General features: G+C 40.5%; 1 protein-coding gene across 1 annotated transcript in view; it reads left to right on the top strand.

The window, feature by feature from the left end:
- Positions 1–18,847, top strand: part of LOC124550927 (diphthine--ammonia ligase) — a 139,034-nt gene that overhangs the window by 90,604 nt on the left and 29,583 nt on the right. The window contains exons 7-8 of the mRNA XM_047125723.1: positions 7,332–7,517; positions 17,720–17,903. Coding sequence (XP_046981679.1) covers positions 7,332–7,517; positions 17,720–17,903 — 370 coding nt within the window. The remainder of the gene's footprint in view (positions 1–7,331; positions 7,518–17,719; positions 17,904–18,847) is intronic.

Genomic DNA, 18,847 nt, shown 5'->3' on the forward strand with positions numbered 1-18,847 from the left:
TCTCAAATGCTCGAGGGACGCCACTATCTACTATTGCCCCGGTTCAAAAATATTGTAGATATGGGTCTGATGCGCAGAGGAGTCTGAGCTATAATAGGGAAGCGGGTAGTCTCCATGTGATCGGTGTTTACATTTAGTGATTTTGCTGTTTCCTCTTTGTCTACTGCACTCACGTCAAATGAAAACAAAATTGATTTCTTTGGCCGGGAGCTATCATGTGAATTAAAATACATTCACATAATTATGGAAGGCTAAAATACGTTATTAATTTCAAATTTTATTTCCACCTTTCTGACAGTCAAGCATTAATTGCCATGCAGAACAATGAAGTTATTTTTATCGGTTTGCTGAAGAAATTTTCTTTTATTAATCTTTTTCGCTGAGGCAGCCAATATATTTGAAACAAAGGGTTTAATTTCAAACTATTGGCTAGTTTCAACTGTTCGTTGCATTTCAAGTGTACAATTTCATCTTCTAGCACGTGTAGAACCCGACATGAGATAACAAAGTACTGGTACCAAAGGAAATTTACATCTCGAAGCCACATTGAAAAGCTTAATATCAGGTAGATGCGTACTTCACTGGGAATCTGGGACTCATTTAAAAATCGGCTCTTTGATGACGAGCCACTTAGAAGAATTTATAGCCCAGAAGATTATGTTGTTATTAAAAAAATTTACTGGCACATTTGTGTGATATATCTTAAAATGTAATATGTGCATGAAAGACCAACATTATATGTGAAAGCTTAGCTTCTCTTGCTGCGTATTGGCCTTAGAGACCAATATTATATGTGAAAGCTTTGGTTTTCTTGTAGTAACATTATATGTGTTAATTTTTAACCATTAACTTTTCCTGTTCGTGTGTTCGTGCTACTTAAGAGTGATGTTGCTATTGGCTGACACTGCTGTTAAAATGTAAATATTGCAACGCCATTACGTGTTTCCTCCTCTTTGGTGTGTTTAAATACTTGTTGCCAACCTAACGACGTATATGTTCACGACTAACTTGTATTCATGATGTTTGTCATGACGAGAGAGAGAGAGAGAGAGAGAGAGAGAGAGAGAGAGAGAGCTGAAGAGTGGTGGTGGTTTTTTTGAGGAGGAGGGGGGAGGGAGGTTTGCGCTTTGAATTGCATGGTGTTGAATATGAAAGTACTAGCTGTTAGCTACTGGTTGAAAGCTTTGGTGAGAGCTGATTTGACTTTTCGTTCCAATATTCTGTGGAGGGGTTCATGGATAAGTGAAACTTAATGTCGCATAAAAACACCTGTAGGAGAAAATGAAGATTTTAAGGTGTACACTGGACTGAGACTAGGGGATGCCATTTCACTTATTTTATTTAACCTTGTCCTAGAGAAGATTGATAGAGAATTTTCTAAAACCAGTCCACAAGGCATCCAGCTACAGGATGTGAACATTACAAGACTTGCCTATGCAAATGATGTAGCACTAATAAGTAGTTCCAAAAGAGAATTGATCAGAATGATGCAAAATCACTACAAAAATTGCTGAGAAAACAGGATTATGTGTTAATGAAGAAAAGGCAGAATACCTGCCCATAAGTAAGAAAACCAGGAAAGATGCACCTCTGACTTTAGATGGATTCAACTTTCAAGACTGTTGACTACTTCAAGTACCTAGGAAGTATTTGTAGTAATAACAACAGAGCAGATATAGAAATAGATGCCCGTTTATCAACAGCAAACAAGACATCAAAATTCTAAGAAAAAGGTCACTTAGCAATAACTTCAAAATCCGCTTATATCAGTCGACCATTATACCTGTGATGTTATATGGATATGAAACATTAATATTTAGAAAGAAAGATGAAGAAAAACTGTTAATATTCAAAAGAAAAGTACTAAGGAAAATTTTTGGACTTGTATACGACGAAAATAACATGGAATGGAGAATAAGAAGAAATGAAGAATTAAGAGGGCTGTACAAACACTGTAACATCATCGAAGTGCTCAAGAGGAGAAGGTTGAATTGGGCAGGCCATATAGCAAGAATGACAGAGAACAGACTACCTAGAATGGCATTTAGCAGAACAATAGAAGGAACGAGAAAGAGAGGGAGACCCAGAATCAGATGGCGGGATAACATTCGGGAGGACACAATGAGGATGAACAGCTGCAGCTCTTTGATGACGAGCCACTTAGAAGAATTTATAGCCCAGAAGATTATGTCGTTATTAAAAAAATTTACTGGCACATTTGTGTGATATATCTTAAAATGCAATATTTGCATGAAAGACCAACATTATATGTGAAAGCTTAGCTTCTCTTGCAGCGTATTGGCCTTAGAGACCAATATTATATGTGAAAGCTTTGGTTTTCTTGTAGTAACATTATATATATATTAATTTTTAACCATTAACTTTTCCTGTTCGTGTGTTTGCGCTACTTAAGAGTGATGCTGCTATAGGCTGACTACACAACGTGTCCGAAGCTCTGAATATCCGCTGTCATTGGCTGGCGAGATCATGTGACATGAGCTATGACTGGCCTACAAATATGCATCGCAATGTCGATTTCAATGCTTTGGAAATTAACATGCGGAGTTTGGTGGAATTCGAATTTACAGTTTCGTAATACGAAAATACGCAGCGTACATGTTACTGCACATCAAACATCTTTCCAAAAGGTGTTTCGTTTTCTAAAGCGCCGGGAAATTCTACACCCATGTATAAAACCATAACCATTCAAAGGATTGATAAGTTGTACAGTTCCGAGAGAAAATATACTGTCAATTAACAGGGAAAAACTATGTTTCCACCAGGGAGAAAGTATATTTTTAACCGGGAAATCTGGGAGAAATCCAGGAATTTTTTTCCTTGTCCACGTATACATCCTGTAGTGGTCCTATTACATGTCCATGGGGCATTCTTGAAGATACCCTTGTCTCTGATACACACTCACTGTCAAGCACAGCATCTTGGGTTCTATTACTTAAGAAGTCTTCGAGGCTCTCACGTATCTGGGAAACTATTCCATTTGCATATTCCTTCTTTAACAATCTGCAGTGGGTCAATGTGTCAAATGCTTTTCAGCAGTCGAGGAATATCCAGGCAGTCTGTTGCTCTTCATCTGTAGTCTGCAGGATATCTTGTGAGGAAAGGGCAAGCTGAGTTTCACACAAGTGATTCTTTCTGAAACCGTGCTGATTTGTGGACAGAAGCTTTTCTGTGTCAAGGAAATTTATTGTATTCTAATTGAAATGATGTTGTTGTTGTGGTCTTCAGTCCTGAGACTGGTTTGATGCAGCTCTCCATGCTACTCTATCCTGTGCAAGCTTGATCTCCCAGTACCTACTGCACCCTACACCCTTCTGAACCTGCTTAGTGTATTCATCCCTTGGTCTCCCTCTATGATTTTTACCCTCCACGCTGCCCTCCAGTACTAAATTGGTGATCCCTTGATGCCTCAGCTCATGTCCTACCAACCGACCCCTTCTTCTAGTCAAGTTGTGCCACAAACTGCTCTTCTCCCCAATTCTGTTCAATACCTCCTCATTAGTTATGTGATCTATCCATCTAATCTGCAGCATTCTTCTGTAGCACCACATTTCGAAAGCTTCTATTCTCTTCTTGTCCAAACTATTTATCATCCATGTTTCACTTCCATACATGGCTACACTCCATACAATTACTTTCAGAAACGACTTCCTGACACTTAAATCTATACTCGATGTTAACAAATTTCCCTTCTTCAGAAACGCTTCCCTTGCCATTGCCAGTCTACATTTTATATCCTCTCTACTTCGACCATCATCAGTTATTTTGCTCCCCAAATAGCAAAACCCCTTTACTACTTCAAGTGTCTCATTTCCCAATCTAATTCCCTCAGCATCACCCGACTTAATTCGACTACATTCCATTATCCTCGTTTTGCTTTTGTTGATGTTCATCTTATATCCTCCTTTCAAGACACTGTCCATTCCGTTCAACTGCTCTTCCAAGTCCTTTGCTGTCTGTGACAGAATTACAATGTCATCGGCAAACCTCAAAGTTTTTATTTCTTCTCCATGGTTTTTAATACCTACACCAAATTTTTCTTTTATTACATTTACTGCTTGCTCAATACACAGATTGAATAACATCGGCGAGAGGCTAGAAACCTGTCTCACTCCCTTCCCAACCACTGCTTCCCATTCATGCCCCTTGACTCTTATAACTGCCATCTGGTTTCTGTACAAATTGTAAATAGCCTTTCGCTCCCTGTATTTTACCCCTGCCACCTTCAGAATTTGAAACAGAGTATTCCAGTCAACATTGTCAAAAGCTTTCTCTAAGTCTACAAATGCTAGAAACGTAGGTTTGCCTTTTCTTAATCTAGCTTCTAAAATAAGTCGTGGGGTCAGTATTGCCTTACGTGTTCCCATATTTCTACGGAATCCAAACTGATCTTCCCTGAGGTCGGCTTCTACCAGTTTTCCCATTCGTCTGTAAAGAATTCGTGTTAGTATTTTGCAGCCGTGACTTATTAAACAGATGGTAGAGTTTTGTCAGGACTGGCTCTCCTAAGGCTGTCAGTAGTTCTAATGGAATGTTGTCTGCTCCCGGGGCCTTGTTTGAACTTACGTCTTTCAGTGCTCTATCAAACTCTTCATGCAGTATGATATCTCCCATTTCATCTTCATCTACATACTCTTCCATTTCTATAACATTGCCCTCAAGTACATCGCCCTTGTATAGACCCTCTACATACTCCTTCCACCTTTGTGCTTTCCCTTCTTCGCTTAGAACTAGGTTTCCATCTGAGCTCTTGATATTCATACAAGTGGTTCTCTTTTCTCCAAAGGTCTCTTTAATTTTCCTGTAGACAGTATCTATCTTACCCTTAGTGAGATAATCCTCTACATCCTTACATTTGTCCTCTAGCCATGCCTGCTTAGCCATTTTGCACTTCTTGTCGATCTCATTTTTGAGACGTTTGTATTCCTTTTTGCCTGCTTCATTTACTGCATTTTTATATTTTCTCGTTTCGTCAATTAAATTCAGTATTTCTTCTGTCACCCAAGGATTTCTACTAGCCCTCGTCTTTTTACCTACTGGATCCTCCGCTGCCTTCAGTACTTCATCTCTCAAAGCTACCCGTTCTTCTTCTACTTATTTCTTTCCCCCATTCTTGGCAATTGTTCCCTTATGCTCTCCCTGAAACTCTGTGCAACCTCTGGTTTAGTCAGTTTATCCAGGCCCATCTCCTTAGATTCCCACCTTTTTGTAGTTTCTTCAGTTTTAATCTACAGTTCATAACCAATAGATTGTGGTCAGAGTCCACATCTGCCCCTGGAAATGTCTTACAATTTAAAACCTGGTTCCTAAATGTCTGTCTTACCATTATATAATCTATCTGAAATCTGTCAGTATCTCCAGGCTTCTTCCATGTATACAACCTTCTTTTATGATTCTTGAACCAAATGTTAGCTATGATTAAGTTGTTCTCTGTGCAAAATTCCACCAGGCGGCTTCCTCTTTCATTTATTAACCCCAATCCATATTCACCTACTATGTTTCCTTCTTTTCCTTTTCCTACTATCGAATTCCAGTCACCCTTGACTATTAAATTTTTGTCTCCCTTCACTATCTGAATAATTTCTTTTATCTCATCATACATTTCTTCAATTTCTTCGTCATCTGCAGAGCTAGTAGGCATATAGACTTGTACTACTGTCGTAGACGTGGGCTTCATGTCTATCTTGGCCACAACAATGCATTCGCTGTGCTGTTTGTAGTAGCTTATGTGCATTCCTATTGCTTTATTCATTATTAAACCTACTCCTGCACTACCCCTATTTGATTTTGTATTTATGACCCTGTATTCACCTGACCAAAAGTCTTGTTCCTCCTGCCACCGAACTTCACTAATTCTCACTATATCTAACTTTAACCTATCCATTTCCCTTTTTAAATTTTATAACGTACCTGCCCGATTAAGTGATCTGACATTCCACGCTCCGATCCGTAGAACGCTAGTATTCTTTTTCCTGATAACGACGTCCTCCTGAGTAGTCCCTTCCCGGAAATCCAAAGGGGGGACTATTTTACCTCCGGAATATTTTACCCAAGAGGACGTCATCATAATTTATCCATACAGTAAAGCTGCATGCCCTCGGGAAAAAATTACGGCCGTAGTTTCCCCTTGCTTTCAGCCATTTGCAGTACCAGCACACCAAGGCTATTTTGGTTAGTGTTACAAGGCCAGATCAGTCAATCATCCAGACTGTTGCCCCTGCAACTACTGAAAAGGCTGCTGCCCCTCTTCAGGAACCACACGTTTGTCTGGCCTCTCAACAGATACCCCTCCATTGTGGTTGCACCTACGGTACGGCTATCTGTATCGCTGAGGCGTGCAAGCCACCCCACCGACGGCAAGGTCTATGGTTCATGGGGGGGAGAATATGTTCAAGAATTCTGAAGCAAATTGATATAAAGGACATTGGACTGTAATTTTGTGGGGCTGTTTGTTCTTTTAGTATTCCTATATACTAAGAGTCACCTTCACTTTTATCACTTCCTGATTTTTACATTGGTTTATGGAAATCTAACCAGGCATCCGATATGTTGTAGTGCACAGGTCATGATCTTTTTTTCTGTTTACCTCCTCACCAAGTTTCTAGGTGTCTTTTTTTTAAATTATTATTATTGTCAAGAAGAAAACACAATCATCCATCATTAGTCATTTGTCCAGAATGCCAAAGTCAAATAACAACAGGAGCTGGAGATTGGGAAGAAGAAAAGCGGTATGACGATTCACTAACATATAATAGGTAAAATGAAGTCAGCACGTACTTAACAACTATCTAAAAAGTAATTGAAACAGGCCAGAAGTGAACAAACTCAGCAGTATTTAAATTACACGGAAACATTGCTATCCATCACATGTCATTTGAGAAAGGACAACACGGGAGATCGAACAGAGTGCAGAAGCTGAAGCTGTGGGGTACGACAGTTGAAGGGAGGCTTTGTACCGCAAGAATGTGACAATGTTGCGAAGTGGCACAGGAAACTGGGTTACAGTGTGAAGCTGGGAAATGAGACTGCAAAATGTTAAATGGTGTGCAGTACCTTATCAAATTTCTCTAGGAACTATGCTTTACAGTTCAGTTTGTCCAGTGAGGGTATGCGAAGGGCCTTTGATATACTTCAATCTTCTCTGTAACCTTTACTTTATTCAGTTTATAAAGGATCTGCATTATATATACTCAGCAGATCATGTCTTTCTGACTTACTGTGTGTGTACAAAAAGAAACTTTAGTTGGTGTTTTCCCCCCACACTGTCTACAATAGGTGCAGTGTGTCTGTAACTGTACTGTACTGTCTTCCAGAATGCACACTTCACAATGGCGGAACGTATTGCCGGATTGCCTGTTAAGACGTGGCAAGATCTGACAGCAGACATTGACGAAGAAGCCGAGGACAGTCCACCGACTCCGCCTAAAGGCCGTGATGCAGACACCGGCTATGGGCCAGATGATGACTACAATGATGACTGTGAGTTTACAGAGACACAGGTACACACCAGTTTATTTTATACATATTTAACCACAGCTAGTTAAAAAATGAATACAGGCAGTCATATAGCTCATTGATGCATGGTGCACAGTCACATGTGATAGTACAGAAAATTTTACTAGCATTTGAACTAGCTGTATTTTTTTCATTTTTAGATTTGCATAATCTCTCGCACAACCACACTCGTGCCACCAAGTACACCAACCCACGTTCATTGCAAAACGAACTGAAATCCATTATTTTTGAGAATGTGCACTTAAGGAAATTTATGGATGGAAAAATATATAAAATAAGGGAAAGACAACCACTTACCTGTAGAGGACTGGCACATGGCGCAAAGCAGTAGGTAATAGAGGAGAGTTAACACTAGCTTCCGAGCTCTTGCTCTTTTTCTATTAAGAGTACACAAATTCACACCTACACCCACAAAGACACCCAAACATACTCGCTCGTGGACCAGCGGCACTTGTTATTGAATTTTGATTATCAAAAGCAGTTGACTTTTGGATGGAGCTGGAGAGGGGCAGGGCAGGACACACAAGGCGAGGAATTGGTAGCAGGGTGGCGTGACGCAGGTTTTTACCAGATGACTCAGCAGCTGTACAAGACGAAAGAAGTTCAGAGGGCAGAGCAAGATTGAGAGAGAGACTGAGCGAGACAGGGGTTGCAGGGGAGAAAAACGAGGGGAAGGTGGTGGTGATGGGAACAGGATGGGAGTGAAAAAAGGGGAGGGGGAGAGAGAGAGAGAGAGAGAGAGAGAGAGAGAGAGAGAGAGCATGGGTGGGGGGAGGGGTAAGAAGAGTAGTGGGAGAAGGCATGCATGAACTGGGTGGGGAAGGAGTGGCGTGGGCAGAAGAGAGAAGGGAAAAGGTTAGGTGAGGCAGTGGGAGACAAGTTGGTGGAGGTTTAGACCAGGAGGATTGTGAGAGTGCAGGATATGCTGGAGAGGAATTTCTGTGTAGTTAAAAGAAACTTCTGCAGGAAGGTAGTATCCAAACGGGTCATGTAGGGAAGCAGCTGTTGAAGCCATCAGTGTTGTGGTGCATTGTGTGTTCAACAATAAGATGGTCAAGTTTGTGATTTGCCACAGGTTGGCAGTGGGCAGGTGTACAATAGTGGCCGTGTTCCCTCACTAGATGTATTGTCACACTGTAACTACAGTTTGAACTGGTAACACACTGTCTCCCTGTCTCTATCACTTACACGAACTGTTTTTATCTTGTGCAGCCACTTCGTCATCTGGCGAAAGATCAGCCTCGTGCTACCCTGCTATCCCTTCTTGCCTCGTGCGTGTTTCTCTACCGCCCAACCTTTCCCACCTCCATCTACCCAGGAACCTGCTTTCAGTTATCAATATCCAGTTATCACTCTCACAGTGAGCCACATACATTTGATTGTCTTTCTGGCTGTGTGTGGGAATGGATGAGAGAGCGTGAAAGCTAGTGTTAACTAGGTAAGTGGTTTCCTTTCCCTTATTTTATGTAGAAAGTGCACTTAAACTGAAAAGGAAAAAAAAGTAACTATTCAGTAGTTAGTGATACAGTGAAACCCCGCTTTTACACTTTTCGAGGGATTTCAAAAAAAATGGTTTAAAATGGGGGAAAATGTAAATGTGGGAAATAACGTTTTAAGCTGTAAAAGTTATGTATAGGATACCCCCTTGCATTTTTGCACTTTATGTATGATATATGTACATAACAGGCATTAAAAGACTTGTTAGGGGCGTTTTTTATTATCTAATAAAGGTTTATTATCTAATAAAAACCACTGATGCAACTGGAATTGACAAGTGGTTGGGAAGTAGAAACGTTTGTCTTAATTTCAAACATCATAATTGATGTTTTTGGAAAGTCTGCAGTTGTCATTCATTATTTAAATAATGAAACACTGCACTAGTCACACATTTTTTCATGTCTAACAATGTGCTCCAACAATTTTTAATTTCCAATGTCATAATCAATGTCTTTGGAAAGCCTGCAGTTGTTATCCATTGTTTAAATAATGAAATACTGCACTAGTTACTTTTTTTTTTCACGCTTAACAACGCGTTTTGAGAATTTTTTGTCGTTCTCAAGTGCATATATGTACATATGTTTTTTGTGTGGTGTTTGAATATGTGTTATTCTGCCTCTCATGCACTGTAGCCGTTTTTTTGACGTTATCAGGTACTGTGCCTCCTGTTATGTAGAAAACCATGCACACGTAAACTATCACTCACACTGCTTGTGTAACATCACAAAAAATAATACGAAAATACTGCTCCTGACAACGAGAATAAATTCTCGAAACACATTTTGCTCAGCATGAAAAAATTCGTAACTGTCATTGTGTTTAAACTAAAAACATTTGAGCAACACAAAGTGAATGACGGTGTCAGCTAGCCCTACAAGAGGCCAAATGCTGAAACACGCTAAACGTGTGGTTCGACAAAGGTGCATTTACATGGTAGAGTGTTCGGAAATGGTTGCGAATGGTCACGATATCTTTATTCCAGCTGACCTAGTTACTCCCATCAGTCATCACGCCAAGTAATGCTTGGTAGCAGCAGGAGATACGGCACAAATTGTTCCAACTTTTACATGTTTACCGGCTCAAATCCACTGAGCAGAGTGCCCTGGTGTCAAGAAACTTAACCACGTAATATTTGTAAACACTACTGGACAGCCAACATCGTGCCAGCCTTTTTTTTTTCTCGACAAATATTTTTTTGCAATGCATAAATCGTGGGAAACTTATAAATTTGTTGGTTCAAAATAGAGTGCAAATTTACATTGTGGTCATAGGAAATTTGACGGGAACGATAAATGCCGTAAACGGCGGGAAAATGTTAATTCTAGGAACGTAAAAGTGGGGTTATACTGTATTCTATGTATTGTGTGTGAGGGGGTGGGCGGGGGAGGTGGGATGTGCATGTTCACGTCTATGACCCAGACAATCACAACAATGGTGACTGTGAGTTTACAGAGACACAGGTACACACAAGTTAAATGGGAAATGCCTTTACAGCTACTCCCATTAGCCATTGCGCTGAGTGTCAACTTTGTTTGCGCATGTGATATAGCTGTCTGATGCACGGTGCACAGTCACGTGCAAGCGGGTATGAGTGTACATGTGAAATTCACTTTATTCAACTGAAATTAAGCAAAGATAGAAGCAGGCTGTCGATAAGTTTGTTAAGGTGGTGAGTTTGACACAATTTGCTGATATTTGAACTCTCTCACACTGTACTGTTTGGAAGAAAAAAGTGTTTACTTGCCTCACATACTTTCACTTGCTGTTATCCTGTGACATTATATTCTGGGGCAGTGAAGCTGTAGTAAATAAAGTATATATGCAGCAAAAGCAGTTAATGAGAACATTGAAAGAAAGAGATGAGTACACATCTTGCAGAGACTTCTTGAAAGGTGTCAGATTCCTGCAGTCACTTTCCAGTATCATAGTCTGTAATGATATATGTTGTTGACACTGAAGTCACTGTACACAGCATGACAACTAGCCATGATTTCTTTAAACTGGTTTATATTGTTACAAGAGGTAAACAACTGTTTCTGTCGTTTGTCATGAACTCTGAGGTTGCTTTGACGCGTTTCTCCATTCATCTTGCTTTCCACCCTACACATGTGGCTTGGCATGTGTCAAATGACAGAGCCTGAGGTCTGAAGTTTGATCCTCAGTTAGCCTTGGGATTTTTTCCCCATCACTTTTCATTTCTGTCACCTCTGGAAATAATTTTTAATGTAAAAAACTCTATGTTGCACCACGGTTCACAGTCCACCCTAGACTGTACAGCTTCCCGTAAATGGGCCAGCTAACTCAGTTCACAGGTTGGAGGAGGCACGGGTGTACTTCAGTAACCCTGCTGGATGTGCAAATGAACAATACAAATGTATCAATAGTGCCACAAACTGTGCCACTTGCAGTGTGGAGTAAAGGTTAGTGTAGCTTTCCAGCTTGCTGTGGGTTACCATTTCAAATTGTAGTTACAATGTGACAATATGTGTAATGTTGCACGCATCTGGTGAGGGTGTATGAGGTGGGAACACAGCCACTGTTGTAGACCAGTCACATGAATGTCCTTAGAGAGCCAAATAAATGGCTAGCTGCCAGCCACTCTGCCTCAGTTTGCTGTTATCCAACTGCCTTTACAAGTGGACTCTGCAGTGTTGATTGTTTAGCACATTTTGAGTACAATGGGTCCCAGATTTGTGGTCTCCACCACCTCGCACTTATAAGGAACTTTACTTATGAAATACGAGGGTAAGTCAATTATTATCTGCAAAGTAGCTATAAAATTTTATTGTAATCAAGTAGGAAACTTACAAGAACATCATTTTTTGACATAGTCACCTTGCGTTTCAATGCACTTGGTCCATCATTGTACAAACTTCCTGGTGCCCTCATAAAAGAAGGTTCTCAGTTGAGCTGCAAGCCAGGAATGCACTGCTTCATTCACTTCTTCGTCCGAGGCAAATCTACGGCCCCTTAATGCCTGTTTGAGTGGACCAAATAAGTTATAGTCAGAAGGGGCAAGATCGGGACTATATGGAGGATGAGCCAATACTTCAAATTTGAGTTTCTGGTGTGTTTCAGCAGTATGCAGACGGGCATTGTCGTACAACAACACGACACCTTTTAACAGCAATCCTCGGCATTTGCTTCTTCGAATTGTAGGCTTTAGCCTGGCAGTAAGCATCTTACTGTAATGTACACTGTTTATTGTTGTGCCCCTTTCCCATAATGTTCCAGTACTGGACCTTGTGTGTCCCAAAAAAACGTAAGCATCAGTTTTCCTGCTGAAGGTTGGGTCTTGAACTTTTCTTTCGTGGCGAATTTGGATGTTTCCATTCCAACTCTGCCGTTTACTCTCTGGCTCGTAATGATAGATCCGTGTTTCATCACCAGTAATGATCCTGTCTAAGAAGTTGTCCCCTTCATTACCATAGCAATTCAAATGATTTTTGCAGATGTCCAAGCACGTTTGTTTATGCAACTGTGTGAGTTGTTTTGGGACCCATCTTGCACAAACTTTATGAAACCCAAGTCTGTTGTGGATGATTTCATAGGCAGAATTGTGACTAATTTTCAAATGATGTGCCACTTTGTCACTAGTTAATCGTCTGTCTAAGAGAATCATTTCACGTGAACGCTCAATGGTTCCTTCTTTTGTGGTGGTAAATGGTCATCCTGCTCCTTCATCGTGTGTAACACTTGTGCGACCATTTCGGAATTTTTCAATCCATTCATAGACACTCCGTTGTAGCAAAACACTGTTCCCGTACTGTACCGAAAGTCTTCGATGAATTTCGGCCCCTGATACGCCTTCCGACCACAAGAAAATGGATCACTGAACGTTGCTCTTCTTTGGTGCAAATAGACAGTGGGGCAGCCATGATTAACAACATGGCAGCAATAACGAAACTAACCTAGCAGCTTGAAAATTGCAAAGGTGTAACAACAAATAACAAAGCATGCGTCATCAACGTAGAACGATAGTACTACCAAAATAAACAAAAATATAACTAAATTGCGGATAATAATTGACTTTCCCTCATACATGTCAACTGACTAGTTGCACTGGAACTGAATCCTTCAACTCTGGGGTGATCTTCAGATAGTTTCTAGTGTGTCTCTTGACAAATATTCCTCTGAGAATTGTTTCTGCTGGACTATTTTGTTATTTACTTGTTACAGAATGTGTTTATACTAATGAGCATTCTGACCTGAAGTGAGTAGCTCCACTTATCTCGTTTCACATTACAGTCAAGATTCTGATATGACCACCTGCCAAATGTGCATTCCAAACAGTTGTTTGTCTTGTTGTGGTTACTACAAACACACAGCTGAGAGTGCACTTTTTGCTGTATTTTAGGATTTGGGAGCAATGGCAAACACAATACAAAGAAAGAAACAATTTTTTTTAATACTTGTATTAAAATCTTGGCATTGTACCAACATTGCAGTGCAGTATTGAATTCTTCCCTCAGTTGGCAAAAGTATTGTTGCAGCCATAATCAAAATAACCACTTGGGTCACACACACACACCCACACACCAACACACACGCACACTTTCCACACTGTGCCTGAGTTATGCATACATTTTGTCACTTTCTCACCCCTAGCCTTGCAAATAGATGTGGTATGTTGTAATAGTGTTAATCACAAAATTTTATAAACTTATATGTTACTTTATATACTTGCATAATCTTCATAAAAACAGATGTGTTTTATTACCACCTCCCTGTGACCGACACCCAGAATTGATACATTGTTTCACACAATCCATATCAGATGGCAGCCACATTTATTCACAGCTGCACACATTCTGGTTTCAGTTGAAGTCTGTCATGACTAGATAATAATAATAATAATAATAATATTGATCATTCACTTATTTGGGTGGCAGATGGGAGTGCTGAGTGTTACCATATCCCTAAGGATTCTCTTTCATCATTGGACCTACAGAATATGATGTCTGAATAAATGAGGCAGTCTGTCTCCATGATATATTATTTGTTGAATGTAGACTGTCAGTTGGGAAACATTTATTAACCATAAATTAATCAGACACTACCAACTGTATTTCATAATGAGTGCATACTCGCTGAATTTCATTATGACCTGTTGCAGCCATGATATACTAACAATAAGGTTTCATTATTTTAGAATTACAAAATAACTACATGGTTACATGCTGTTTTAGTGGGCTAAGATATAAGGATGAGGACAGTGTGATGTACAGAAGTATGTATCGGTCTGTGGAGCGTACACTGTGTCCAAGTGTATTAGGTGACCGCTTGCGATAAGCAGGAAATCCGGGTTCGAGTCCTAGTCCACCACAAATTTTCAAGCATCACTATTGCATAGTAAATCTGTACCTCATAAATTTTGATGCTGTTTTCTAGTTTCTTATTTATCCCAATCCTATTAAGGGTCAAACGTCATAATAACTGTCATTGTCTGGCCTACTGATCCCAGAAATTGTAGATTTGACAGGATTGTCAGTTATGTTCTATTACTTTTACACATTACTCAGTTTCCACACCCTTCTCACATTTTTCAAGGTGAAACTGCATTGTGAGAATCACCAGCCTGCCTGGGGACCACAAAAATGTTTAATGTGACACTAATATTGTTTGTTTTCAATTATCTTTACATTACCTGTATTCCACCCCATATTCACTTATAGCAATAGTAATGGCACCTTGCCTCCATGTTGATTTTTCATAGAAAGTAAGCCGCATGTATATCAGATTTGGTATAACTGCTCCAGACATTGCAGAGTTATGCTTGCACATCAACCCCTTCCCTCCTACACCCTTACTGTCATCCTGAGAATGTTAGCAGTGTCCCAGTCCAACAGTACCTTTTTTCATACAGTAAGTCATATTTATACCAAATTTATTTGAAATTGTTCCCAGTGTAGCAGAATTATGTGTAAATTCCATCATTTCTCACCTCACTTTTGCAAATAGATGAGGAATGACTGTATTAGCCCTCACGGTACTTGTCCTCTAGTACTAATACGGGAAGCGTGCACCTGATGACACTGAATTTGCTCATCTGTCACAGGATTGCAGAACGTAGTGACAACTGTAACAAATGCTGTTCTATTACAATGGGCATATTTGAGAAATTGAGGTTCCAAGTTTTACGAGCCTGCCGAATACCATACAAGAGCACCAGCTGTGGAACAGTGGTGTTAGCCCACTGGGCTAAGGTGAGAGGCTAAAAGTCTGCGTATAATGCATACTGGTCTCATCATTTTCTTTTTTCTAGTATTTCACAATACACTTGTATCTCTACAATTAACCAAGTTTTTCAGAAAATAACAATAATAATAAAAAGCATTGTGATGAAGCTGCCCCTACTGACATCATTTTATGCAACCCGCAGTGTTACATCTGACCTTGTGAAACTGCAGGTGAGATTTTTATGTTCTCTTGCTCACTGTGTTCAAACTACACTGATAAGCAAAAATATTATGACCACTGCCCACTGTGAGGTTGGATGCTCTCTGGTGACATTGTGGGCACATGGTGCTCTATGAAAAGTATGTAAGCACAGCAGAGACAGATGGGAGATCAACCAAGCGAAGCTTGGGCTGCAAATGGAAAAATCCTTTCAGATAAGCGACTTTGTTAAAGGGCAGATTATTTTTATGCAAAATGTGTGAACAAGTACCTCAAAAATTGTGAAGCTGGTCTAATGTTTACGTGCTACTGTCATGAGCATCTACCAAAAGAGGTAGAAGAACAGTGAAACTACCACTAGGTGCTAAATGATTGGACATTGATGGCTCTTCACAGAGCGTAGAGGTTTGTCTGCTCTGTAGAGGAGGATAGATGGTGATCTGTGGCATCTCTGCCGAAAGAGCACACTACTGGTGCACACACAGATGTTTCGGAGCACACAGTTCATTGTACATTGTCGAACGTGGTGCTCCGCTACAGACCACCCTTACATGTTCACATCTTGACCCGACAACCTCATCAGTTAGCATTGCAGCAGGTACAGGACCATCAGGATTCAGCTATCACTCAATGGAAATATGTCAGCTCTTCAGGTGAATCACATCTTTCCTACACTAGATGGATGGTCATCTCCACAAATGCCGCCATTGAGGTAAATGGTGGCTCAAAATGTGCAGCGCACCACAGATGCAGGCTGGTGAGAGTAGTATTATGCTACGGCAGACATTCTCTTGCGCTTGCATGGGACCTATGGTGGTAATCGAAGACATATTGACAGCTGCAAACCAGCTGCATCCCCACATGCTTGATGTCTTCACTGGCGGCGATGTCATCTTTCAGCAGTGTAATTGTCCATGACTCAGAGCCAGAACCACATTACAGTGGTTTTAGGAGCCTTATAGTGAACTCAAGTCGATGTCTCGGCACCCAAATTTGTCTGATGTAAATCCTAGGGAACTCATCTTGAGCACTATCAGGTGCCATCACCGCATGCACAAATGAGCAGTCCCTTATTTACACGAATTACTTAATCTGTGCGTAGACATCAAATACCACATACCTCCACAAACATACCGACAAACTGTCAGATCCTTGACATGCAGAATCAGTGATGTACTTTGTTCCAAAGACAAATAAACAAGCTATTAACTTAAACCTTACAAGCATAGCAGTATTGCAGTCAGAAAGCCTAACAAATACAATGATGTAATTGTTTATTTTATGCAGTTAAAATTCACAAAATTGTTAGGTAAAATTTACAGAAACATCAGTTTTACAATTTGTAAGTGCTGTACTAAGCCAGTGGCACGTAATGAGGCCAGTTAATGAAGACCAAAGAAGGTTAAATGTGGGAAGTATTTAATGCAGTTGGAAATTTTTGACTTTGGTAAGAGAGACTGCCATAAACAACATACTATAAATCCTGACTGGTGGGGGCCGAGTAGGGGAGCAGGGGTGTATTTGAAGTAACTTGTATATGTTTTTCTTGAGGAACTCAAACTATGGCCTCTAGCAAAAACATATCCCAGTACAAAATGTAAGTACAATAATCTCCTACAAAAAGGATCTGTTCCTTTTTTCTCCAGGACTAATGGTTTGCACGTAGTGAGGGAGAGAATATGAAAATCTTGCACTAGGTTTTTGAAGGCCAGAGATAACATTGTGAAGTGCGTAAAATGACATTGGTCGAGCAGCTGAATCATCCCGTGTAATCAAGATATAATAAGACACTGTGGTAAAATCATGATTTGTTCATGTGCATATCACAGTGAAGTCATACAGTGCTTTACATGCTTTTAATAATGTACACTGTATTTGTGATAAGCACAGGAATGTTTTATTTTGTCATGATATCCTATCATACCATTGATTATGCATCGTCAGGAATCTACCCCAATGGTTACTGCCATCATCATCATCATCATCATCATCATCATCATCATCATCATTATTGTTGCTATTACAAGAGCAGTATCCGTTACATCTAGGTATGTAATTGCATGCATAATATGTACAAAATGGATGACTTGTTGGCGGCAGGTTCCCAGCTAAATCATATGTATGCCATGTTTGACTGAAATTGCTCCAGGATTTCCAGACTTGTGCTGGAGGTAAAAAACACACACACACACACACACACACACATACAAATATATACTGTATCTGTCTGATTAATGAGATTCAAGAGCTTATGTATTAATTAGTGTCTTCCTTCTGGCGGGGCTGACAGGAAAAAATTCCACTTGACGACAGTGATGCAGATAGCAGCTACAGTGAGGGGATTGACGAATCTACGCAGACCTACCTGCCACTGTCTGCAACTGATGAGGCAGGGTGGACTTGGGTGGCAGGCGTGGAGGGCCACGGGAAGAACACTTCTGCAGCCATGAGGGATGCCCTCGATCAGCTCCAGAGTAGGTACAGTACTCGAATTACAAGTTCCTAATGGCGTCAGCTCTATCCTCCACCCTTTATCCTTTTCCTTTTGACAGAACTGATGATCTGTGACCTGTAATATTCTACAGGGAGGCTGAAGCTGGGAAGTTCAGACATTTCTTTTGGATGACGGAAAGGAGAGGGTCACATTATCAAAATTTACTGCAAGAGTAAAAGTAAACTAAGAATGCTGAGCATGAATTGTGAAGTATGGCAGGATTTGATGTTGGTTCCACTCCTGCTACTGAGCTACATAATTCACCTTCCAAAGACACGCTTTAAAAACTGTAGTGTTTTTTCATTAGGTTGAAGGAAAACGAGTTGTGTGTTGCTGTTAACTGGTTATGCTGTCAAGCACGTGGAAACTGAGCTGGATGAAGTTTGTAGCGCCACTGCACCAGCTCAGAAGTCAATTTATTGTAGCATTAATCAGCTTGAACATGGCAGCAGAAGCAGTGAAGATGCAAAGTACTCCAGCTAACCAGTTGAGACCCCCATAATAGTGCTTGTTGGAAAAATTTGAGGAATTATAATTCAAAGCTTTACCCGTAGCAGAGTGATTGGTGTAGGCGGCTACCGTGCAGATGACACAGGTTCAATTCCCGGTACTGCCTAGGAGTTTTCTTCAACAGGAAGACTGGTACAGACTGCACTTGCCCTCTTGCTACCAAGTGAGGAGCTACTCGATTGAGAAGTAGTAGCTTTGAGGTCTGGAAAGTCAATAAAATGACCAGGAAAAGTCAATAAAATGACCAGGAGGGTGGAGTACTGACCGTACGCCCCTCCGTACAGCACGTAGCAGCTGGTGAGTGTCCCCCAGGCCAGTGACGCCTGGATGAGAAGACTTATAAGGTGAGACTGCTGAGAGAGATTCAGAAATGAATCTGGACAAGTGATTCAGCAAGATGTTTGATGATGTTTA

Source organism: Schistocerca americana, chromosome 9 (genome assembly GCF_021461395.2).
Source record: "Schistocerca americana isolate TAMUIC-IGC-003095 chromosome 9, iqSchAmer2.1, whole genome shotgun sequence".
NCBI classification, from domain to species: Eukaryota; Metazoa; Arthropoda; class Insecta; order Orthoptera; family Acrididae; genus Schistocerca; species Schistocerca americana.